The 26,180-nt window shown below is 41.1% G+C and overlaps 1 protein-coding gene across 3 annotated transcripts in view; it reads left to right on the top strand.

The window, feature by feature from the left end:
* The window catches only part of PHF12 (PHD finger protein 12), a 44,638-nt gene that overhangs the window by 4,639 nt on the left and 13,819 nt on the right, over positions 1–26,180 (top strand). For 2 of the 3 annotated variants that reach the window (XM_048823737.2, XM_048823735.2), the window contains exons 3-8: positions 15,762–15,834; positions 20,192–20,579; positions 21,393–21,513; positions 22,688–22,820; positions 23,592–23,756; positions 25,117–25,278. In XM_048823737.2, the coding sequence (XP_048679694.1) occupies positions 15,762–15,834; positions 20,192–20,579; positions 21,393–21,513; positions 22,688–22,820; positions 23,592–23,756; positions 25,117–25,278 (1,042 nt within the window). The remainder of the gene's footprint in view (positions 1–15,761; positions 15,835–20,191; positions 20,580–21,392; positions 21,514–22,687; positions 22,821–23,591; positions 23,757–25,116; positions 25,279–26,180) is intronic. The other variant, XM_048823741.2, reaches the window with a different exon arrangement.

Below are 26,180 nucleotides of genomic sequence, written 5' to 3'. Positions count from 1 at the left end.
GCCATAGCATTCAGTTAGATTCTCATTTACAATTGCCTGTTTGTCTGGCTCCTGAGTACAAGGTTGTTAGTATACTGAAGCAACTTAAGTTGTCTTAAATTAGTCAACTTCCTTTTGAAGTGAATATGGCTCTTTACGTGACAAAACTGACACACCAAAATTGTGAATCTCTTGTGCCCCCTCCCAAGATTTCCCTTCATTGACTATTGTTCTGAACCAGATGAATTTTGTGTCTGTCACAGGGTAAGAGCACTGTCTGCTAGTTCCATCAAACATCTTTGCAACACTTGCCTCCCCATGTTTACATTTGGAGTGTTTGGCTCCATTTCCCCTTTCTGACTTGGCAGTCCTCTGGCATGCTGTTGTTGAAGAATTGGAGTAACAGAACTTGCTAAGAGAGGCAGATGAAACTAAACTAGCCTCAGTTTTGCATATTTTATTTTCTGAGTCACATCAGTTGACAATTTTTTCCATTCTATATGTGAAATCTTTGTTCAAATGCTATGACATGAATAACTTTCTATACCTCATTCAGATTTAGAATTCTCTTGGCCTATCCCAAGCTAGCATTCAATCTAGTTAATCATTTAGGAGTTAATTTTGATTTTTCACTTTTGTGTCTGATTCCTACCCTTCTCTTGTTTTGTTTTTTGACTGAAGAAATCTGAGGCATCCAGATTCTGAGCTGCTGCCTTAATTTCAGTGATTTAGTCTTTTAATGGCCATAAAAATAGGTGTTCTGGACATCCTGCCGTAAGATAACTAACTCTCAGCTAGGTAATAGTGAATTGGACAAAGTTTAAATACACTTCAGCACTCCATGTAAGTGAATGAAACGTCATACTGAAATTACTAATAACTTTAAAAAGGCTTACTCATTGGCTCTTCGTAGGTTTAAAAACTTAAAATTTACGTTTGAATGTTTACTATCAAAACTAGATCCTCCTTTTATGTGAACAATATACTGGCAAAATCTATCGTTTAAAAGGTCCTTGAAGTAAGCCTGGAGTACAGAGACTTTAATTTAAGCCTCTTTTTGAGCTTATAACTGTTAGAAGAGACCATAATATTTTCAAGTTACGTAAGAAAACAACTCATGCTATTAACACCTGTTTATTTTTAAGTTAATAAAATATTTTAAATTAATTCGCTGCTTGCCAAATTTTATGCTTTAATTGCATTTGGTATTTGGGTGGTGTCAGAAGCAAAGTGGAATCTGAGATATTAAAGTTAGTGAAAGAAGCAATTGCACTGGTCTGGTTACTTAATTAAAAAAAAAGTCATTCTTTATGTGCCTTTCGACACAGTAACATGATCAGCCATAGCAGCTCTGTTAAGCTTCCTTGTTCAACTTTGGTTATGCTTTTTTAGTTTACACTGAGGCTCTGAAATGCAAAGCTATAAAAGTTCAACTGTAGGAATAATGCTGTGCGCAGAACTTAGAATTTTCTGGAGTTTGGTTTGTCACAACTTAATAAGCTGAATTTTTTTAATGTGTAATTCAGGACCCTTAAGGTATCATTCTCTTCAGTATGTGGGTGCATGCTCTTTTAAATCTTCTTATGGTTGATTTAACATGTACACAGTGAAGTGTGCCTGCCAACCAAACCATTGGTTGCTGCTACTCTCAGAACTGGACCATAGTAATCGGGTTTCCCAGTCATCAGTGGGACTCTGTCGAAGTCAACAAGATGTGCTATATAATAGCTGAACTTAAACATGATTCCTTCACCCTCCTCTGTATCAAATGGACTAAACTTATTAGAAAAGGTATCAAAATTACAAGTAAAGTAGTTTGAAAGGTACAGGATAAGATCACTGATAAAAACTAACAAGGCCTGTTACCCTGCCTAGGGAAAAATGTGCTTTGATGTTGAACTGTAACTCTTAAACATTTTGAAAATTGTGATCATCCATTTTTACTGCTGCAGTGAAATCTGTGTTTTAAAGATGCTGCATCTTGCTGAACTATTCGGTTTAGTAAAGTTTTTTTAAAGTAACTCTGTGACTTAGTTTGAATCCATTGTTCTGCTCAGTAGTTACCCATTATGGTTTTACTTTCTAGCTGCTGTCTTCCAGCATGTTATCGCATCTGTAGGTGTGGCTCATGGGAGCGTTTCAGAATGTGGAAACATCCTCCCAAAGGATTTCTACTACCTAGAGGCACTTGCTTTAGCAAGGAGATTTTAATTGGATTTGATTTCTGATGGATAATGTTCATTGGTTAATGACGGCTATGCAGATCTTAAATATTACCTGTAAAAGTTCTTTGACCTTAATTTTTGTTACCTTATGTTCTATCTGCTAGACTATATACCTACGCTCAACACTGCTGGGGGAAAAAAATCAAGAAGGTACAGTCACCTGCAAGTTTTATATGGCTTGTTTTACACCCCACTCTCTTCCCCACAAAAAGGAGGGAGGACAATTGGTTATGGCCCTATGCAAATTCATGGAGGCCACAGAAATCATGAAAATGCCCCCAAATTATGATCTTTTAAATATTTTTTTTAAATGGAAAATGTCTACAATGAAGTCTTTTAATACAAAAAGAAAAAAGGTACCCTAGCTAGTCAATTTCAAGGACAGAATGTGTTTTCCTAACACTTCTAAAATTCATGCTGGCCTATAAATTAACTAAATTAAGATGTAAAATTAATTGCATGCAAACTGTGTGAAATCCAATACTTTGCCATTTATACTCATGAATTTTTAAAAGTTTTTTATATAGGGCCTTAGTTATACAATAAAGGTGTGTGTTCCTCTGGTACTGATTAGTAAGGGAGAAAATGGGAAAAAACATCATTTGCTTTCTTTAGAGGTGGGATAATACATGAGAAATTAAAACTTCATAGCTCACGAAAGCTCATGCTCAATTAAATTGGTTAGTCTCTAAGGTGCCACAAGTACTCCTTTTCTTTTTGCGAATACAGACTAACACGGCTGCTACTCTGAAACCGGTGCTATCACTGTTACAGTCTGTACTGGGGAGCATCTCAGTTTGGGGAACCTGATAGGGATGTGACTGAGCCTGTTACACCAGTGTGTGCCTCAGGCCTCTATAAGTGAATTGTAATTAAGAAACTGTGGTTTTGTTGACTAGAGCAGAAGACAGGATATTGGGCTAGATGGACCATTGGTCTGACCCAGTATGGCTGTTCTTACGTTCCTATCTGCGTGTAATACCCTACACCTCATTTGCAGGGTGCCAGGCATGTGTGTAAATTACAAGAAAAGCATATTGTCAGCCTTCAGTTGTAAGACCCATTCAGCACAGGTACTGACGTAATAAAGGCAGCAGAGTTGGTGTTGCTGTCCTTCAAGATACCCCGTAAGCGCGCACACATCTTGGAGTTCCTTTGTTTCTAGACTGAGTCAGTATGTGATCTAGGAAACCTGGTCCTTAATCCTTAAGTCAATAATGACTAGCAGAAACCTACTGTGAAGAAAGCGTGCAATAATTTCCAGAGTAGGAAGGAAAGTGTATCTTTTGAAACAGAGTCCTCAGTGCATTAGGAACCTTGTGGTATCAAGGGATCATAAGAACAGCCATACTGGGTCAGACCAAGCTCCATCTAGCTCAGGATCCTTATTCCGACAGTGGCCAATGGCAGATGCTTCAAAAGAAATGAGCAGAACAGGGTAATTATCAAATGTTCCATCCCCTGTCGCCCAGTACCAGCATCTGGCGGTCAGAGGCTTTACGCAATAATACAATAGAAATCCGTGTAAGATCTAGCAGTTTAAAAGACCAATCCAGGAAGCAAGTTTAGGCGTGTGAAAACATTAAAGTAATTCAGAATATAATGTGGCTTTGTTCTGGGGATGTGAAATTCTTGATCTGGCCTATGTTTACACTTACAAACAGTACAGTGGCACAGCTACAGGTATGCCACTAAAGCGTAGACACTTACTGCAGCTACGGAAGGGATTTCTCCATCGCTGTAGTAAATCCGCCCCCTTGAGAGGCAGTAACTAGTTTGACAAAAGAATTCTTCCATCAACATAGTTGTGTCGACACCAGGGCTTAGTCTGGCTTAACTATGTCTTGGGGATGTGAAGTTTTCACAGCCCTGAGTCACATATGTAGGTCGACCTAAGTTTTACGTGTAGATCCAGGCCCAGAATAAGAAAGCGTAAGCAAGCATCTTGCCACAGTGGCTAAACTGTATGTGACTGATTCTGGAGTACTTGGCACAGTCAGCCTTCAAAGAGCTTCTTGTGTTCTTCCCCAACCAGTAGTTCTCACCATGGCTTTTGCCCAACTTCCCTTGTAGACTGCTGTGTGATGCTGAATTAAACACCACTTAGAGAGAAAAATACCTTGCATGTCACCATGGATCATAATCTTGTCAGCACACTTGAATGCAGTTGTAGCCGTGCAGGTTTGTGTCTTTGCTGTGTATAACTAGTTCTGGTGGTTTTTTTCCACCTTTAACATACTTTTTACAAATTGCCTTTCCTGAGAGGTGTTCAGTATATCATCTCAAGAGTATAAAAGGCAAATATTTTAACAGCAAGTTGGGAGGAAATCTAGTGTCTGAACCTGACTTGAGCCTTTTCCACTGATGTCTGCTGTGCATGAGTCACTTTTTGAAATAAACTAGAATGAGCTAGAGATTACTCTCTGCAGGGTTTGAATTTAGCAGTGGCCTGAGGACACAACAGGCCAAAAAACCTTCCTTGAGCAAGTAGCCCTAATCATTATAAAATATGTGCCTATACAGGCTATGACTTTCTGCTGTGGATTTTTTTTTTGGGGGGAGGGGGGGGGGAGGGGGGGAGGTACTGTGTTAACTACCCCCTAGGATTTCCTTCCACCAGGAATAGTAACAGGAGCAGGCTGTGAAAGGGGATAGGTTTGTGCCTATGTTTGTATCTTTTTCTTTAAAAAAAAAAAAATCTGAAAACGCCTGGGTGGATTTTCAGTTTTGCTTTTTTTAATCTGCTTAGGTTTTTTTAATCTAGTATTTCTACCTGGAGAAATTCTGTGGCCAGCTGAAGGTCTGAAAGAACATAAGAATGGCCATACTGGGTCAGACCGAAGGTCCATGTAGCCCAGTATGCTGTCTTCCGACAGTGGCCAGTGCCAGATGCCCCCAGAGGGAATGAACAGAACAGGTAATCATCAAGTGATCCATCCCCTGTCGCCCATTCCCAGCTTCTGGCACCAGAGGCTAGGGACACCATCCCTGCCCATCCTGGCGAATAGCCATTGATGGTCCTATCCTTCATGAACTTACCTAGTTTTTTTTTTTTGAACCCTCTTAGGCCTGGTCTACACTGCGTTGGGGCGGGGGGGGGGAATAGATCTACGATACGCAACTTCAGCTACAAGAATAGCATAGGTGAAGTCGATGTATCTTAGGTCGACTTAGAATCACTTACTTTGCGTCCTCACAGCGCGGGATTGGCGGCCGCTGCTCCCCTGTCAACTCCGCTTCTGCCTCTCGCCGTGATGGAGTTCTGGAGTCAACAGCAGAGCGATCGGGGATCGATCACTACCCACTCATCCAGCGGGTAGTGTAGACGTAGCCTTATAGTCTTGGCCTTCACAACATCCTTTGGCAAAGAGTTCCACAGGTTGACTGTGCGTTGTGTGAAGAAATACTTCCTTTTGTTTGTTTTAAATCTGCTGCCTGTTAATTTCATTTGGTGACCCCTAGCTCTTGTGTTATGAGAGAGAGTAAATAACACTTTCTCCACGCTAGTCATGATTTTATAGACTTCTATCATATCCCCCCCTTAGTCGTCTCTTTTCCAAGCTGAAGTCTTATTATTCTCTCTTCATATGGCAGCCGTTCCATACCCCTAATCATTTTTGTTGCCCTTTTCTGAACCTTTTCCAATTCCAATCTTTTTTGAGATGGGTTGACCACATCTGCACGCAGTATTCAAGATGTGGGCTTACCATGGATTTATATAGAGGCAATATATTTTCTATTATTTATCCCTTTCTTAAATATTCCTAGCATTCTGTTTGCTTTTTTGACTGCCACTGCACATTGAGCGGATGTTTTCAGAGAACTATCCACAATGACTCCAAGATCTTTCTTGAGTGGTAACAGCTAACTTATATATATGTTGGGATTGTTTTCCAATGTGCATTACTTTGCATTTATCAATATTGAATTTCATCTGCCATTTGGTTGCCCAAGTCTGCCTGGGACTTAACTATCTTGAGTAGTTTTGTATCATCTGCAAATTTTGCCACCTCACTGTTTACCCCTTTTTCCAGATCATTTATGAATATGTTGACTAGGACTGGTCCCAGTACAGACCCCTGGGGGACACCACTGTTTACCTCTCTCCATTCTGAAAACTGACCATTTAGTTAAATGATAGGAAACAAAGGGTAGGAATAGTTACCAGTCCATGAGAGGACCTTTCCTCTTATCCCATGACAGCTTACTTTGCTTAAGAGCCTTTGTTGAGGGACCTTGTCAAAAGCTTTCTGAAAATCTAAGTACACTCTATCCACTGAATCCCTCTTGTCCACATGCTTGTTGACCCCCTCAAAGAATTCTAGTGGATTGGTGAGACATGATTTCCCTTTACAAAAACCATGTTAATGTGGATTGTGACATGTTGTGGTGACACCTGAGAGAATGTTGCTTTTTTTCAGGTTTAAATAAAATAAAACAAGTTCTAAACATCTAACTAACTAAAATACTTTGGAGAAAAGCTCTCTATTACAATGAAGTGGACATGTTGAATTTTAAGGGCTCAGAACACTCAAGATACACTTCTGTCTTGTTAGCAAAACAGAAGTTCAGACTTGACATTCCTGGTATTTCTAAGGCTAAAAATCCTTAAGCAAATTAAAATATTCCCACCTTGAAGATGTATTCAGTTGATCATCTGAGAAATGTTGAGCAGATATAGAGGCCGAGAGATGGAAAGGCTTCTGTGTGCGGAGAGATTGAAAGTTAGACTAAATAATTTTAAATGTAAATTAATAATCTAATCTCTTCTAGAGATGAGGCGAGGGAATGTAACTTGAGGTATGTAAAACAACAAATGGTTTAGAGAAAGCTAAACAAACACAGCTGTTTACCTTCTCTCCTTGATTAAGAACAAGGGAACATACTTAAAAGCTAACAAATTTGACTGGTAAAAAAAATTTTACATAATAAACCTGTGGAATTCACTTCAGTAAGAGATCATCATGTGATTTGTAGTTTTCCCACATGTCCTTGATATGTATATGGGTAACCAGAGCATCCACGATTACATTGGCTAGGATAGCCATAGTCTCATGCATCACAATATAAGCCATCAACCAGAAAGCCATTTCATAGGAATGGCGATAGTGGACAGACCAATAGTCTACTTAGCTCAGTATCCTGTCTTCCAAAAGTGGGCAGTGCTAGATGTTTCTGAGGGAGCGAACAGAATAGGGCAGTTTGGGTGATCCATCCTGTTACCAGTCCCAGCTTCTAGCAATCGGGTTTAGGGGACACCCAAAGCATAGGGTTGCATCCCTGACCATCTTGGCTAATAGCCATTGATAAACCTATACTCCATTAACTTAGCTAATTCTTTTTTGGACCCAGTCATATTTTTGTCCTTCACAACATTTCCTGGCAACGAGTTCTACAGGTTGACAGCGTTGTGTGAAGAAATATTGTATGTGTTGTGCTGAATTTGTAGATTAGATACTGTACTGTCATTTTGGAGTTTGGCAATTTTTTAGTGGTTTTTTTTCCAATCTGTGCAATATTGATGGGCATCATCTTTTTTCTTTTCAATAAGTCTAAAAGTGACTTGACTGTTGTGCTCTTTCCCCCTAAAGAGGTTCTCATCACGCTGTGTAGAGTTTTAAGTTCATCACAAACATTGAGAATCTTTTGAAACAGCACATTTATTTGCATGTGATTCTGTAGACCTGATCTGCACATTGTGTAGCCTTCTATATACGTATGCAATATTGTATATGATATTACATTACATCTGTGTATCACTTTTCATCCCAAAGGATTTCAGATCACTTTGAAAACTGTGTAGTGATAGCTTCATATAACACGCAAGTGCACCCTACTCTGATAATATTAAACACTAAACACCACTTCAGGACAAGCGGAGAAGAACACTCCATGTCTCTGAAACAGCAGAGTGAATTTTACATAGCCAGAATGTAACTACCTAAGTCGGAATTTTCCTGAAGTAACCCTGTAAGTTTATTTTTGCAATAAGGCTTTCCTGAGGCTTAACCTCTGGAGTGCCAGTCCCCTAGGTGCTTTCTCCAGACTTTGTCCCAGGGAGTTTGACCATGAGCATTAGCTGAGAGTTTAAATCCTTGGAAGGCCTGCACCAATCCAAACTCTGCTAATAACTCAAGGTGAGCAATGGGAGGAAGCAAGGTGTTCGCTGCTTTTGTCATTGAAAACCTTGCATTCATATCTTCACAAATGAAATTATTTTTGGACCATACTCCAGTGGATATCTGTCCACACCAAATATTTATCAGACTATTCAATATTAACAGTTACTCCCAGGAGCAGAAGGATCCAAGGAAGGATTGAGATGTTTGGTTAAAGCAAGAGCTCATGTTATGCCAGTAGTTAGCCAGCACTAGTAGTCCCTTGCTTTCATGAGCACAGGAATTACAATATCAGATCAGACCAGCAGATGGTGGTGTTTTTTGCTCTGTGACAGTGGCAAGTGTTGGATATTTCAGAGGAATTTGCAAGAAACCCCATAGTAACCAGTTATGGAGCCATGTGTGCGTAGTGAAACTTCCTCCTAAACCCTTACGTTCGCCCTCTGAACTAAATGGTCCGACTCTTCTTTCTGGTCACATGGAAGCGACCCCAGACTTCTGATCTTTATCCCTCTCTGAATCCTTTATTTCTGCTGTACCTTGCAACTGTGTGACCCAATTGAAAGCAGGACTCCAGGGAAGGGGGTAATCTGTGTAATATTTTTAGTCTTCCTTATACGACTCTCTTGACTGCCATTGTCACTGAGCAGAAGTTTTCATTGATCTATCCCCAGTGATGCTCAAGTCTCCTTACTAACTGGTATTGATTTAGAGCCAGCAATGTGTACAAAGAGTTTAAATTTGTTCCTTCCAATGCATATTACCTTACACTTGTCACGATTGAGCTTTTTAATTTTCCCCAAAGTATTAAGGAGGGAAATATGCAGCTTTCCTACAGAGGAAAGTACCCAGCCTCTCCAGTGGCTGTCCTTAAAATCCTGTCAAATAAAACATGTTGAAAAATGTGGTGGTTGGATATGAATCTTACAGACTTTACCATATAACGTTTGATACAAAAACATCCACTTAAACTCTGATCAGGCCCAAAGAATACCTTGTTCCTGAACCTGTTAGAGGAAAGATGTGTTGGAGCTCTGATAATTCTTAGGAGGAAATCGGTCCTGTGTGTTTTATCCAAAATTTGGAATGCGCTCTACATTCTGACATTTTGTTTGTGGGAATTTTGGATTCACTATAAACATCAGGAAGCTGACCGTTTAAAGAGAGCCCAAACTTAGATCCTACATGCCAAACGTTATCTGTGTTAAAAAACAGGTGGATCTCCATAGTGGGGTTGGAATAGCTTAGATATGCTGTTTAATAGCTCAGTGTAACACTTATATTGCTGAATCATCTCCTCTTATACTTCCTGTTGGAGAGATTCTGGCATTATTGGGGTGGAGGGGAGGAAGGGGTTGCAATATTTCCTAACTATGTCTTAAAGATACACGGTCTCCATTTCCTTTTTTTCCCACAGAAGATAAATCAGCAAACTGTTCCTTGGCACAGAAGGTCTATAGTAGGGTGGTAAGAGAGTTAAGACAGGCAGGGATTTTGACTAGCTGCAGTTGTTGACTTGTTTGTTCTTTGTGTAATGTATTGGCTTCAAACACTTTGTTCCAGGTGTCCTTTCCCTGGAGGGCTTTGGGGAGCAGCTGTGAATAGAAGTGTGTAACTTGGGCACAGTAAAACTGTTTCAAAGAATTGCAAATTTGTAAATGATGCAACTTTCTACATTTCTCAATGGGGCGTTTGTAATACGCTGGCACTCTGGCTAGTTTCCTTGTTAGAGTTTTAGTTATGGCCATACACAGGGAAGCCAATAAACCTTGTTCTCTATGATGTTCGTAGAACAGCTGTAGCTGCATCCGTCATTAGAATAAGTCAGAGTCCACATAAAGGCTTTTCACTCTTCTGCCTTTTATCTTGCTGGCAAACCTACCCACCAGTGTCTTCCAATATAAGCCTGTCAGTAAATCCTGCTACATAACTGGGAGGTTTTAGGAAGCGACATGAGTGAGCTGAATGAAGGGGCTGCTGTAAATTTTTTCCTTTTGTGCCCAGTTGTTTCTGTTAAGTTCTGACTTTTTCCTCTCACAAGAGAAAACTCCAAGTATATCTTCACACAATTCATCAACATAAGTCTTACAAGAAAGTTTATTCAGACATTGAATTCCAAAGTTCTCCACTCCATTATTAAAGCATGATGGAAACTGGCATCTGTTCTCTGCCATCAGCAGGCAGGGAGCACCCTCACTGCAGATTTCACAAATGGTCTTTTTCAGCAAGGTGTCCACCAGGAATGCCAATTGTAATTAACTTGCATTTCTAATGCAGTCACAATTGGTTCCTTTTGAACCATGCATCTTGCACCGTTGAAATGGCAGATCAGAGAGGGTGCCATTCCTCTGAGTATTTGTTTTCTTTACTTTGCTGACCTCAGGAAGTGACAGTAAGCATAATTACAGAATTTAGTCTAATACCAACATCAGATGTATGTGAGCTCCAGAGTGTGAAATTGAAAAATAAAACGGCTTCATTGCTTGATGAAAACTCCTAATATACAGATCACTTTGGGGGTTTGTTTGATTTCATGATATCCATTTAAATAATGATTTCACCTTCCTAAGTGAGGGTTTGCGTAATGTACGGTATATGGGAGATAGTTCCAGAGACTTGTAAAATGATTCTTGTATAAACCTTATATTGTGAAAATGGGTTTCAAAAAAGATACTTAGTATAGAAAAACCATGAGTTTACTGTCCGTATAAACAATATTTAACACCATTTTCTGTGGCTTGTGTAATCTGTTCTTTACAAAGGTAGAGCCATGAAAATCTTTAATTAGTTCTCTGTGGGACTGACCTTTCAGGTGTGTTTAGTCTTTTAACTTTGAAAGTCAGATTTTATATTTCTCAGGGCTGTCTTTCTTTTGTCTTAAGTTCTAAAATGTACATGTTACACTGAGCAGACAGATGCAGGTCGCACATCAGTAACCTTCCACGTTATGTCAGTGTTGCTGCACCATTTTGCTTGCATGTCATGATAAAAAGGAAAAGTCTCTGAAATGGAGGGCAGGCTCTTGTATAACTATATGTGGTACAATTCCATATTGAAAAGCAAATATATTATGTGTAATTGATAATTAAGTTGGTGCTGTTGAGCAACAGGTCCTGCTGGCAGCGGCTTCATCTGTAACAAATATTAATGCTCTTGAGGTTTGTGTTAATAAGTGTATGAAAAATAGAAGGTAGAAAGCAGCCATGCTGTGCGCAGCTCAAAGTAGAGTTTGGTGATATGACAAGAACATTGACTGCTGTCTTGCTTAAAGATCTTACTTCTAGTATGCCTGCTGTAGAGGGGTGCGGAATGTGGTCATAACTAGTTATTTAAAATTGCACATTTCCTTTGTGTTAACCGGGATAGTGGCTTTTTCCTGGCTCAGAATACAGCAGTGCAAGAACAGTATTCATCCATCTTGGTTAGTATAGTGTTCTGTCTTGATGAGCAGCAGTTCATTAACCTCCAGGACCAGAATCCAGCTTTGGCGCATTGATTGCAGTAGCTGGGCCCCGTTGGAGGGTGAAGTAAATTGAGGAGTAGAGTTTGATATTGAAATGTTGCAGTTGATCTGAAATGGCAGCTTTGTTCAGAGCTCCTTAAAATGAGCATTCTGTTTTAAAGTATTTTAAAACTAGGGGTTTTACAGACTAATGCAAGAGATGTATTAAGTGACATTTTAAACAAAAAATCTTGTATATCCATATTCATAAATACATGAAATATTTTGGTTTTTGAAAAATCGTAAAATGAAATCTATTCAAAATCATTTGTCCTTTTTATCACTCCCTGGGATCCATTGCACTATTCACTGTTCCATTGTAAAAATATCTAAGATCAGGATAATGAGTTAAAATAGCCTGAAGTATGTCTGGCAAAATGTGTATTTCTGAGTTGGCATACTAAACATATCTTAAAATGGGGACAGGCCTGTTCTGTGGCAGAGTTGGGCATGTCTGTAGGAGTGAGCTTTTTACCACCTTGTAGTTTTGGAACTGCTAATTTCTTTAGTTTTGTTCTTTTGGGGGTGGGGGGGGCAGGGAATCAGCAAGATGCCCCAAAATAAATCAGTGGCTTCTAGCTATGTTTTTTAAAGAACTCTTAAGCCAGTGGGAATAAAGGATCTGAAGCTATTGCTGAGGTCACCTCAGGACTTGCAATTAATCCAAATGTTAAGAAGCATATTTGAGATTGTTGCTGTTACTAAGGTTTCTGTTAACAAAATGTTAGTTTATTTTGTAAAAAAAACTCCTAATTTCAGCCACACATCTGACACTCTATCACATTATCTGTAGTTGAAAGAGAGGTTTTGGTGCTTTGTGTCTTCCAAGGAGCTTGATCATCTGTTCACCTGAGACCTCCAGGAAATGGAAAAACAAGGTCTAGGTGTGTTTCACTGTGCATTCTAGAAATATAGTACTCTAGATACCTGAAGCATAGGCCACTAGAAATGCTCAGCTTTTGTTTCTCAAAATGGCTGCCAGATGTGTTGTCTCTACTGAATCCCCCTGTGTTTTTGAGACCAGAAATGGTGGTTACCACCACTCTGGAAGACTGAAGGAAAAAGGCAGTAAAAACCATTCTTAGAACCTGTGCAACTCAACATACAGAATGTGAACCTGACAGCGTCAATGCCTGTGGACGACTGTGTGTCAGGATGTTTGTAAGCCTTACCCAATGTATGCTACGTCATTGTTTGAAAAGAGGAAGTCTGTTTTATAGGTTAAACTTAGAAGTTGAGGCCGGACCCTGTGCCTGGGACCCGCTGCTAGCATTGGGGTTCTCTATGGAGAAAATACCTACAGCTTCAGAATATATGGTGGCAGACTCACTGAAGAAGCTGCTATCTGAGACATCTTTAAAAATATTTGTTTGCAAAGACTAACTTACAGTAGAACATCTGTGACTTTTGCTAGCTTTATATTGGCTTGTCTAAGTGATGTCACTGAGCCTTGTAGTAAAAAAGACTTTCATGAATTATAGAAGAACACTTGACTAGCAGTCACTTATTTCAGGCCTCTGCTTTTTAGTGATTGGTATTTAAAGGCTAGTTAATACTAATGTAGTAATTGACTCTTCTGTATTACCTTGTATCAAAAGGTCTCAAAGCACTCGGCAAAATAAGGCCTCAGTCCCTTAAGTTCAGGTACTTATATGGCCCCCATTACTACAGTAGCTGAGCTCCTCAGTCTTTTCATGGGTTTATCCTCACCAGACCCTGGAAGGCAGGGATGTGCTATTCTCCTCATTGTACAGATGCAGAACAGACACAGAGGCTAGGAGACTTGCCCAAGTCTCCCACTTCCTATGCTAGTGCCCTAACCAGTGGATTTACTCTCTGCAGGAAAGAGGGATCCCTAGGCTGAAGTACGTATTGCATCATTGAATTTTGGCTAACAACTGCAGTAAATTTATACAGAGTTAAAATACAAATAAATACACTTTGAAAACAAACTACATGGAAACAGAGTCCTCTGTTTATCTGACAGCAGTTCTGTTTCCTCCATGACAGTTAGTGACCTGATTAAACCATAACTTGTGCAGGAAAAAAGATCTCAGTTGAAAATTACCTTTTTAAAAACATTAACAATATAAATGTCTTGGGGGAAAAAAGATTTAAAAAAACCCAAAACCCCTCAGACATCTCTTATGCTGTTGTAACATTGAGAGAAGGCTGGAGAAGGGCCAGATTTCAAAATCCCACCGTCTTGGGGGTGGTGGTGAACTTTGTCCCCATCACCCCTTGAACTGGTTTGGTTTAACTTGAGTTTCTCATTTAGATGTGTTTTTTTTTCTTCTATGCCTGCCTATGCTGATTTTTGTCAACAAATCTTGCAAGGGCAACTTTTAATTCAGTTCAGTTTTGATATGTATTTGTAATTTATAAGTTTGTTCACATTTATTACTGATGTGAGACTAACTTCCACGCCCCTAAAATCTTCGCAGTTTTCCAAATTCTCTGCCACGTTTCCTGCTTCAGCCAGCCTGTCTGCTGGTTCTTCTGTATGCTTTCTACTGGAGCTGCTCATGGCCACAGTCCAGTATCCTAGCAAATATTTTTATACAATTCTGTTGCTTCCAGAAAACTGAAAGAATTGTAGTTAAGCCATATGAAAAGGGTTTCCACCCTTCCCAATCTGTGATCAAGCGGTAACTTTGTAATTCTTTCACCCATGGCCTTATCACATAGACTGGAAGGAGGAGTGGACGAAGGAGATTAAAATATAGTGGGAAGGAAGGTACAGAAAATGCTATTCCAAGGAGTATAGACTTATACTGCATACATGAGTCAAACATCTCTCAGTTTTGGAGATATTCTTGTTGACATGGTACAGTATCTGTTCATTAATGGCCAAGGCTGATTCTTCTGGGTCAGACAAATCTTAAGCTCATATCTTCAAGGCAAACTGCATATATCATGCGTTGGTGGAATACCAGGCCTTATTATGATTGATAGTAACTAATGCAGAAAATGAATGTGTTTTGCTGTTTCTTAGCTGATTCTAATGTACTGGTAGGTATAATGCATTGCCTCTTCTCTACCTGGGCAGGTGAGTTTCATGGCAACAACTCACTTACAGCTCACAACTACACTGGAGCTGGAGGTGTACTTTCCCAGTTATGTAAATTCACACACATTAGCTCTTATTGAGTTCGTGCACTAAAAATAGAAGTGAATCCCAGAGGCAGGGTGGGCTAGCGATTCCAAGCCCAATCCTGTCAAGGACCCTAGGCGTGTACAGTAGTTGGGACAGGGAGTCCATCCCACCGCTCACACTACCTTTTTTATTTTTAGCATGTTACCCACACTAGCTTTGATTGAGGTATGTCTCCTCAAACTGGAAATTACACCTCCATCTCCAGTGTAGACACCCTCAGTTGAAGAGGGATCATGGCTGTAAACTAGAAAACAAATTCTGTCACTTGTTTTGGGGACTTTTGATGTAGTTCTTTCTTGGACAAGAATCTGATCCAGTCTTCTGGCAGGCTCTAAATGAACTTCAAGACCCCACTGTTCGAATTATAAAGGTGCGTAGGTGTATATATTTAAGGGCAGTGAAACTGGCATCTATTAATGCAATGACTTACATGGCACCAAAAGTGTCGTCTGTTTTCTTGATGCAAAGGATGGGGTAAGCACCACAGCAGTGGAAAATAAGTGCTTAATATGGAGGGCTGATTTTCCCAGCAGAATATTTTAAGGTGGAAGTGAGTGTTTTATAATTAGATTATAAGATTTTATAATTTGCTTCATTGGTGATAGAAGGTTTATTACAAAACTGCCTACAGAGGGAGCACAGTCCATGAACCCTGAATAAAATAGAGAAGACTCCTGGCAATGGAAACTCTCAGAATTATTCTGGGCCAGCTTGAAATGTTCTCGGTGTTGCAAGCTGAAATCTGAGAGTAAAGTGTGTGCCTTGTGTTCCTCTCGCAGTAACCCTCCGTTGAGTGAGGAAATGCTGCCGCCAGGGGAGTGGATGTGTCATCGCTGCACTGTGCGCCGAAAGGTAAAACCCCTTAACCCAACAAACCCGGTCCTTTGTCTCCCTCTTCTAAAATGTTCACTCTGTGCTGGTTTCCAAACGCTTCACTCATATTCGAGTCTTTCTGCCCTTTTCCCCTCCCACCAGCCTTTCTTTTCCCATCCCCACAGACATAGATGCAAAACCTTGGAGAGTTCTGCTCCAGTGTGTGAGAGATCATGGAATTGCAGAGAGTAAAGTGAAGGTTAGACAGCTCGGCAGAACAGAGAGGTTTTGATTACGAATAGGTGCACAGAAAACTCTAAGGAAGCCCCAAATTCCTGTACTGACTTTTACTATTAGAAATCACAAAACTGAACTTAAATCCAGACTTACAAACATTAATTTAGTAACATACCCTCAGCAAACAGCAATTTTCCACATTAAATCTTGGACAGGAAAAAACAAACTGCACTAAAAAATTCCAGAGGGAATAATTCTGCATGGGCAAAGGAGATGGACTAGTTGTGCCTTAATGTGGCTTCCCATCTTTAGTGTCTGATGCTTTTATGGCAGTGCCTCCTGATTCTGGCTAGTAAAAACAAAACAAAACTCTGACCACCACAACAGTTTCCATAGCAAAAGACTGAAATTGCTGTGAATTATGACTTCCTTATTTGTAAGAACAGGATGGAGAGATGATTGGGCAAGATTGTGGCTTGGTTTTTTGACATGCTATTTCCCAGGAAGCTCTCCTTGCTAAATGTAAACATGATTTTGCAGCAATGACGTCTTCAGACTGTGTACCCAAGTGTTTAAAGAGATTCTGCACCAAATTATCCAGGAAACCATTCATATGACGTGCTACACAAATTCCCCTCTAACACGTTGCTTTCTCCAACTCGACACCTTTTATCATGGTCTCTTGCTCCTGGCAAATCACTTGTGATGCTGTTGTACCCTGAAGACAGTAACGCTTCAGAAACTTGTCTCAACAATAAAAAGGTCAGCTTAAAAAGAGCAATGGCTTTGCTTTCTCTACCTCTTTTCCTTATCTTGAATGGCTTAGCCCTCAATTTTTGCTCATTCCAGCACCTCACACAAAAGAGAAATGCTGCTTCCGAAAAACCTGTATCGGACAAAAGTCTCTTTCTGGTGGCTCAGTTTCTTTTTTTCTCTGCTCCTGATTTTCCTTGTGGTTTGGTTTTTGTTGTTGTTGGCTTTTTGTTTTTTGATTTTTATTTTTTTTTTTTAAGCGGGATTCCCCTCCTTTCCTATGTTCAACTGTCTTTACCCGTTTTCTCCCTTGGAGGTTCATATGCTGCACGTCTCACAGCTTTCATGTAGATTGATGTGAATGCTAAATCCTTAAACTGTGCTGATGCTGCTCCTTGTGACTCGTAATAAATTATGCCCATTGCTCCTTCCAAACTAGGAGCACCAAGAAGGCTGGCTGGCTAGAGACCTCAAAATTAGGGTTGTCAAGCGATTTTAAAGAAGTAATCGCAATTAAAAAAAATACCATTCAAGTATTTTTGGATGTTTTCTACATTTACAAATATATTGATTTCAATTACAACACAGAATATAAAGTTTACAGTGCTCACTTCCTATTTTTGATTACAAACATTTGTGCTGTAAAAACAAAAGAAATTGTATTTTTCAACTCACCTCATACCGTAGTGCAGTCTGTTTATAATGAAAGATGAACTTACAAATGTAGACATGTACAAAAAAAATTACATTAAAAAACAAAACAGTGTAAAACTTTAGAGCCTACAAGTCCACTCAGTCCTACTTCTTGTTCTGCCACTCACTCAGACAAGCAAGTTTGTTTACATTTGCAGGAGATAATGCTGCTCGCTTCTTGTTTACAATGTCACCTGAAAGTGAGAACAGACATTCGCATGGCACTGTTGTAGCTGGCGTTGCAAGGTATTTACATGCCAGATGCACTAAAGATTCATATGTCCCTTCATGCTTCATCCACCATTCCCGGGGACATGCGTCCATGCTGATAATGGGTTCTGCTCGATAACAATCCAAAGCAGTGCAGACCAATGCATGTTCACTTTCATCATCTGAGTCAGATGCTACTAGCAGAAAGCATACTCCACACCTCGTCCCTCTCAGATTTTGGAAGGCACTTCAGATGCTTAAACCTTGGGTCGAGTGCTGTAGCTATCTTCAGAAATCTCACATTGGTACCTTCTTTGCGTTTTGTCAGATCTGTAGTGAGTGTTCTTAAAACAAATAACGTGTGCATAGTCATCATCTGAGACTGCTATAACATGAAATAAGTGGCAGAATGCAAGTACAACAGAGCAGGAGATGTACAATCCTCCCCCAAGAAGTTGTCAAAATTTAATTAACGCATTATTTTTTTTAACAAGCATCTGTGACGAAGCGGGACTGTTCTTAATGTTTCTTCGGAATACTGTAGGGGTGCCTCAGTTTCCCCTATGCATTTCTTAAGTCTCTAGGTGGTGGGATAAGGGGGTGTAATTGCAGAGCAAAGAGCCAGTGTACATAAATGGCCGACTCTCTCTCTCCTGGCAGCTGATGGCATGGGCCCTTCCCCCCGCAAGGTGATAGCTAAAGGTGTTGGAGAACAAAGGAGTCAGGTGACCTCCTGGACCAGGAAAGGGACAAAGCCCAGAGGAGGAGGGGGTGGAGAGTGAGTCAGTTGGGGGCTGGCTGGGGATGAGGCCTGAAGTGCAGATGTGGTTGTCTGGCTCACTGCCCCCGAAAATGGACCCGGCTGAGAGGTCTTGTTCTCTGTACTTACAAGCTCTGTTTTAGACCGTGTTCCTGTCATCTAATAAACCTCTGTTTTACTGGCTGGCTAAGAGTCATGTCTGACTGCAAAGTTGGGGTGCAGGACACTCTGGCTTCACCAGGAGCCCGCCTGGGCGGACTCCCTGTGGGAAGTGCACGGAGGGGCAGAGGATGCTGAATGCTCCAAGGTCAGACCCAGGAAGGTGGAAGCTGTGTGAGCTTCTTGCCCTGAAGACAGTCTGCTCACAGAGAGGAGGCTCCATCAGAATCCTGCCCGGCTTCGTAGGGAGCAGTTCCAGATCATCGCCCGGGGACCACGTGACAGCATCATCAGCATGGAAGCATGTCCTCTGGAATGGTAGCCAAAGCATGAAGGGGCATACGAATATTTACCATATCTGACACATAAATACCTTGAAAAGAAAAGGAGTACTTGTGGCACCTTAGAGACTAACCAATTTATTTGAGCATAAGCTTTCGTGAGCTACAGCTCACTTCATCGGATGCATCTGATGAAGTGAGCTGTAGCTCACAAAAGCTTATGCTCAAATAAATTGGTTAGTCTCTAAGGTGCCACAAGTACTCCTTTTCTTTTTATGTATTCCATGTTCCTTTCCATACTCCCCACTTTATTATGGTGGCTTTTAATTACTTTGTTTACTCCCAGCGGCTGATTCTTTGTACTAGGCATAGTGTGGGCAAATACTCTGCATGCTGCTTCGAACACTTCTGCGAATGTACTTGAGCCCTTCTGTGCACCAGCCTCTGCTGTTCCAGTCCTTAGCTTCCAGCATTGATCTCCTTCCTTACCTTCAGCTCCCCATAGACTCTCCTGAGCAGAAGTGGCCAGTTCGTGTTAAGTTGGCACATTGCAGTTTTTACTTTTTTTGTGCTCTCAAGTCATCGTTCTAATTCTTTTCTCATTTTTGAGTAGTCCTGCTATGAATGGACTCAAACGCTGCAAACCCTGCTGCGCTGTATTAGGCAGCAGAATGGTCCACTGTGTATTGTTTTAAGATCGTGGTTCTCAAACTTTGGTACTGGTGACCCCTTTCACAAAGCAAGCCTCTGAGTGCGGGCCCCCCCCTCATAAATGAAAAACACTTTTAATTCTATTTAACGCCATTATAAATGCTGGAGGCAGAGCAGGATTTGGGGTGGAGGCTGGCAGCTCGCAAGCCGCCCATGTAATAACCTGGCGACCCCCAGTTTGAGAACGCATGGCTTAAGAGGTGTCATTGGTAAATATGGTCTCCCAAATACATTGGTTGGTTGATCTCGAGTATTAATTTGGAATCTGATGCCACTAAACATGTTACTCGTGTCCAGACTGGATTTGAATCCAAGTCTCCAGAGGCGAAAGGCAAGTAGGTGAACCTCCTCCCACGCCTGGCCGCTCTAACTGCTTTAGTAGTAGTGTGACTTAGTCACACTAGCAATAACCAAATTGCTTTTACTGGCTTAAGGCTAAATGTCATGGTGAGAAACTGTTGCAATCAATGTCTTGAGCTTTTGTTCATATAGCATTTCTGAAACATGTTCAGTCTTTACTTACGTATGTATCAGGGCCAGTGTACTTATTTGTATGGCACGAGTGGTAAGTGTGGCTCTTCATGTTATGCAGAAGCGAGAACAGAAGAAGGAGCTGGGGCAGGTAAATGGATTGGTGGACAAATCTGGGAAAAGGACCACCTCCCCCACAAGTGACACAGACCTGTTGGATAGGTCTAGCACCAGCATCAGGGCAATTGCACATGCCAGGATCTTGGAACGGAGAGCAAGTCGGCCTGGCACTCCTACATCTAATGCCAGCACTGAGACTCCCAATTCAGAGCAGAATGATGTAGATGAGGACATAATTGATGTGGATGATGACTCTGCCATTGCGGAAATGGACTGTGGGCAGCCCCAGCTGAAGCGACCCTTTGAGCTTCTTATTGCAGCTGCCATGGAAAGAAACCCAACCCAGTTCCAGTTGCCGAATGAACTGACCTGCACCACAGCACTTCCAGGTGAGTAAATATTGTTCACTTGCATAGCTTACAGGTCAGACATGCAACTGGTGGTTGCAGAAGTGCCCTCTGCCTTCTCTGTGCTCTTGTTTGTCCAGTTTATGCAAGTTTCTACTGACATGTTTTTCTAATTCTGGCTTTGATGCCCCCTCCGCAAGTAGATGGTGCGGGTGTACACTCTCCTCCAGCTCCTCTTCAGATGTGGCTGCTTCACTAGAACAATAGATGAGTTTTTTTATTTCGCTCCAGGGCATGCAGCAGGACTTGGAAACCTGTTTAATAGCAAAATGCCGGACTGGCCGGAACTTCGGTAGAGTTTAACAGAGTAGTGTACAGCTGCTCTCGGACGCCCTCTGCCAGACCAAATGATGCTGGCCAGAGGATTTTACCAGCCAGAGGAAGTCTCCTTGTATTTTGTTAGGATTGTTAATTGCCAAACTTTTATTCACTGCCATTGTATTCCTGGAATAGACTTTCAGACTAAGTAACAAGTTGATAATTTGAAAACTCAGTTTAGCCTAGATATTGTCTCTGACTAAATCTAGATGGCTGCTTGCTTTTTTGGCTCATGTCTACAAATAACAGGCCTGCCTTCATTTTATTTTTGTATTCCTCATCTCCCCTTCTTTTAAATTGATACCAAATTTAAGTCAGGGCTGTGGTGCCCTAAGTAGCTTTGCTAGCCTCTTCCTAGGTAAGTGGGTTTGTTTCTGCTAGAGATGGATGTGTATATCCGTTTGCTCCAGTTACAGTGATCAGAATAGGATCTCTGTTACACACAAGTAATGCAAAACCTTTTAATTTACTTTTCAGGAACTAGTAAGAGGAGGAGGAAGGAGGAAACCACAGGAAAGAATGTCAAGAAAGCACAACATGAGTTAGACCATAATGGTCTGGTTCCCTTGCCAGTAAAAGTCTGCTTCACATGCAACAGGTACCCAAGTCTCTCACTTCTGGGAGTTTCACTTGGTGTGGATGAAATTCTATTGTTTGTGAAAAGTTTGGCATCCTCTGCTTAAATACCAGTTTTGATCTCAAAAGGCATTGGATGAGTAAAAATTGTGTAGTAGTGAGTGTAATTTATGGTGCATGTAGAGGGTGTTAGGAGAAAATAACGCTCAGAAACAAAAGGCAGAAAATCGCTGACAAAGATGCATGCCACCAGATTATGCAAGGGAAACTCAGAAATGTTTAATCACAGAACCACAGAGCTAAATATTTATACAATCTTGGGTTGCTGGAATAGTGAACCATATCCATGAATTTACATCCCAGCCCAAAAAGTCAGTTTAATTGATAGTCTAAATCAAATTAAAATATTATTGTGGAAACCGAATCACAGTACAGCTATGCTCAGTGTCTTCTTTCACTCTAAGTGAGCTGTGGGAAGTGAGGAGGAGCTTCAGGTAAGCTTTAAAAAAAGAAACCTACGATGAAGCTGATGGCTTCATTAAATGAATTGTGTGTGGCTGGGAAGAACAAGCGTATTTGAAAGAGACCCCCTCTCATGTCCACTTTGTTTTGATGACCTCTTCCGTCTCTCTGAAGTAAAAGTTCTCGGTGCAACATAATATACCTCTCTGAGGAGTGGAGTAGTTGGGAATAATTTAACTCCCTGGAGGTTGCTCTTAGGGTCCATGAGTTTCCTTGGTAATGGGCCTACTGGCCAAAGCAGTAGTGAATGAGAGCAGCTTGTTCAGAACTGTTTATACAGCTTCTATGGAGTGCCTGGGGAACAAAGGACACTGCCAGTCCTACCCAAAGGATTTTACAATCCAAGGCCCCCATCCTGCATTTGGATTTGCATGGGCAGATCTTTGTGCCCATTGACTTCAGTCCAGTAGGACTCCACACAGATCAATTACCCCATTGTTGCCTAATTTTAGACAATAGCATCAAATAATTCAGGGGAAAGGGAGGATGAGAGCTACAGTAACTTTATTAGGTTACATAAATTGTGTGGCTGGGGCCACTTCAGTCTCTTCCTAATTATTGGCTACAAGTGATCCTTCCCCTCCCACTTGTAGCATAGGAAGGTGGTGAGCAACATTAATTTTGGTTTTCTAGGAAATAATAAAAATACCAGCTGTTTCCCTGTTTCTTTGCAGGAGTTGCAGAGTGGCACCTCTTATTCAGTGTGATTACTGCCCCCTGCTGTTCCACATGGATTGTCTTGAGCCCCCTCTTACTGCCATGCCCCTGGGCAGATGGATGTGTCCAAATCATATTGAACATGTGGTGGTAAGTTTATAATAGTAAATGGATGTTAAAAGGACACGGTCAGATTCAATTTTATTAATGGACTAATTTTAAAAAAAACTTTGAAAAGAGTTTATTGCTTCTCCATTAGTATTTCTAAGGATGTTTTCAACAAGCAATAAACTGACTATACACAATGTAAACAAACTGAAGAAGTAGAATGTTGATTTTGCTAATTTTCTTTGTTTTTGGTTTGTAATTGGTGTTTGTGACTCTGAGAAGCTTGATTTTTCAGACAAAAATGTGATCAAGTTGGCAACCTCTGGACAGAAGAAAAGCAGTAGATGAAATGCTTATATAGAGAAGTTATTTCTCCATAGATCTCAGCTTCTTCATTCCAAAGTTCTAGAACTATCCCCCCAAAACCCCTACCCTTTCCTGAATAAGGAATTCCTGTGTGAATCAGCCCTCTGTTCCATCTACCTCAAGTTGGTGGGCACTATTTTATAGTCAAATGTTCATATCCACTGATGGCTGGTATCTAAATACTTGTCTCAGGAGACCCACTGTTGGTGAGATTAGACAAGCAGACATTAATTTATTGGGCCACTGAAATATTTTCTTTCGATTTTTAGAGTTGTACCCTCTAGCAGAAACAATTTTATATTTTTTTATTCATAAACATAGAGGACTAACGCTGAGCTGATGGTATTGGTGGTACAGTACCAACTGACTGTGAAAGAGGCAGATATTTTTTGGAACAAGTATTGATCTGTCATCCTAACTGTGCCAGTATTCCGTCTGCTCTTCCAGCTGAACCAGAAGAACATGACCCTGAGCAATCGGTGCCGAGTTTTTGATCGGTTCCAAGACACCATATCTCAGCATGTTGTCAAGGTGGATTTCCTGAACCGAATCCACAAGAAACACCCTCCCAATCGCAGAGTTCTTCAGTCAGTGAGGAGAAGAGGTTTGAAGGTAAGTGAAAACAGGAAACATTCTGGAGAACCTTGCTTACATGTTTTAGCATAATAAAAAGGCAAGTAACAGGCATGCCCTAGTGTGATGGATTATCAAGGCTTTCTCTAGTCTTTGGTGTGTCCCGAGCAGGGCTAGGAAAAAGTGACGACAGCACCTGATCTCAAACTTGGGAGTGGAGCACGGCTGTTTTCTGGGAGCTACATTTAGCTATCCAGCCTCCCAATTAAGTAGCATTACACAGTTTTGCCACTTGGTGGCAACTACACATCTTTCAAATGCAACTTTAAGAAATGCTCTTGCCTTTCCCGTGAGTTGCCCTCGTGCTTCAAAATTGGAAAGTTTTTAAGTTGCTAAGAGCTGCCCATATTACTGATTTGTATATGAGACGGAAGCAAGCGTACACCATGCAACCCATCCTGTTTTTATATGCTCTAGAATGTGCAAATATTTTTCTGCAATCACAACAGGTCAGCTAGCTTAACACCGTACTGTTCAAGAGTCACTGCGGCAATTTAAAGTTAGTAAGGTTTATAAATTAAACTCCTTTTGAGTAGTAAATTTAAATACATTCTTGGAACAAGTTGGGAGGATAGAACAAAATGTGAGGGAATCTTTACTAGAACCTCTAGGCTGAGACTAGATACTTATTTAGTATCTAGTGGGGGATGGATAAAGGATTAATGGAATCAAAGTTGCCAGGGCAGAGGGTATCCTACTAAATGTGTGGCTCAGAGCCCCAGAGTTGAACACCTTGCTTTTTGTCATGTACTAATTTAGAGAAACTGAAAAGTTCTTTAACCTACCAAGCATGGGGTGCAGGCTTCGGTTTTCTTCTGCAATGTTGGAGGTGGCTAACTTCTAAAAGAGAGCAGAGAGATGGAGGACCTGCTTCTGTAGCAGGTGCTGCAGTCGGAAGAACTAGCGCTGCTTCACGTGTTCTAATTTGTCAGCGAAATACCTCACCCAATCTAAATGAGTCAGAATAACTCCATATAATGGGCATTTGATGCTAAATAAATGCATTTTCCCCGCTCTTTATTTTGTTTGAATGGATGCATTCATGCTACAACCAGTTCACTAAGGGCTCAAGTTCAGAACTGGTATAAGCAGGTGAAATTCCATTGACTTCAGCAGAGTTGTGTCAACTTAAACCAAGTCTGCATTCCTATTTTCTGGTGTCCCCCTTTCGTATTCCACTCTGCCACAGTGCTGACAGATTGGCACAATCTCTGATTTCTTTGGCCTGGAAACCATTGGCTAGTAGTAAATTTGGACAATACTTGTTAAGAATGACTGTAGTTTAATGGCATGCACCTGTAATTATTCTAATGTCTCATCTTCCGTCCTGACAATTCAGGTTCCTGATGCGATAAAATCTCAATACCGGTTTCCACCCCCCTTACTTGCACCTGCAGCAATTCGGGATGGTGAGCTCATCTGTAATGGGGTCCCCGAGGAATCCTCACAGAAGCACCTTTTGAACTCTGAGCACTTAGCCAGCCAGTCAGAACAACAAGAGGTAAACGATGGCAGACGTTTTGAATCTATCGCTTCTCTGTGGTGCAAGGACCTCTTTGCTGTGCATTTCAGTTAGATATGATCAAAGTATCTTTTTGAGTAGCAAGTCTAGAATATATGTGCAGTGGTGACTTTCTTCTCTCTCCTTCCATGACCTATCGCAGCTCTTGTTGAACACTTCCTCTTGTCTGCTCCTCAGACAGCTGTGAGGGGATCCAGCTGCTGGATTGTGTGTTAAGCCTCAAGTCTGAATGGAGCCCACGCAGTGTTCTTATCTCAGCACCTCTAGGCACACTTCTAGGGTACAGTCTGTCCCCACCACCACCACCAGATTGCTTTGTTCTGCTGCTGGCACCTTTCCACTCTCCAAATCCCAGCCCCCTACCGACAAGCTGGGGGAAGTGATGTCCCCCAGCTCCAGCCTCCTTAGTATAGCTATTGGACGGTCAGAGTACCAGTGTCAAAGTCCGTTGTCCCTAGACTGGTGTCTATATCCTTCATCTCCTCTCAGCTGATGGTGGATACCCTATATCATGCAATGCTCCGTGTCTGTGTATCAGCCAGCATTCCTAAGTTCTGCAGACATGTTCCCCTCATCGTCACACCTCCCATGCACAGAGAGAAGGCTATTTTTGACTGAGTCTGGGGAAAAGTGATGAGGGTATAATGCTTGGTGTGATTTGAGTGTTTACATTTTTATGTGGCAGAGGGAAATTGCGTTCTCCATTTGGTTGTGTAAGGCTGGTGGAGATAACTAACTTGTATGTTAACATTAATGTTGCTGGGTGGCTTTTGTAAGACTAATGTGAGGACACTCAGAAGTTTTGTATGGGCATATTTTTAATGTCAAATCTGAATGTTATACCTCCTATGAGTTCTCTTGCTGGTTACAGTATTGTAAGC

This window comes from Caretta caretta, chromosome 17 (assembly GCF_965140235.1).
Source record: "Caretta caretta isolate rCarCar2 chromosome 17, rCarCar1.hap1, whole genome shotgun sequence".
NCBI classification, from domain to species: domain Eukaryota; kingdom Metazoa; phylum Chordata; order Testudines; family Cheloniidae; genus Caretta; species Caretta caretta.
Note: the sequence above shows the minus strand (reverse complement) of the source record. Positions and strands in the feature narration are given on the sequence as shown.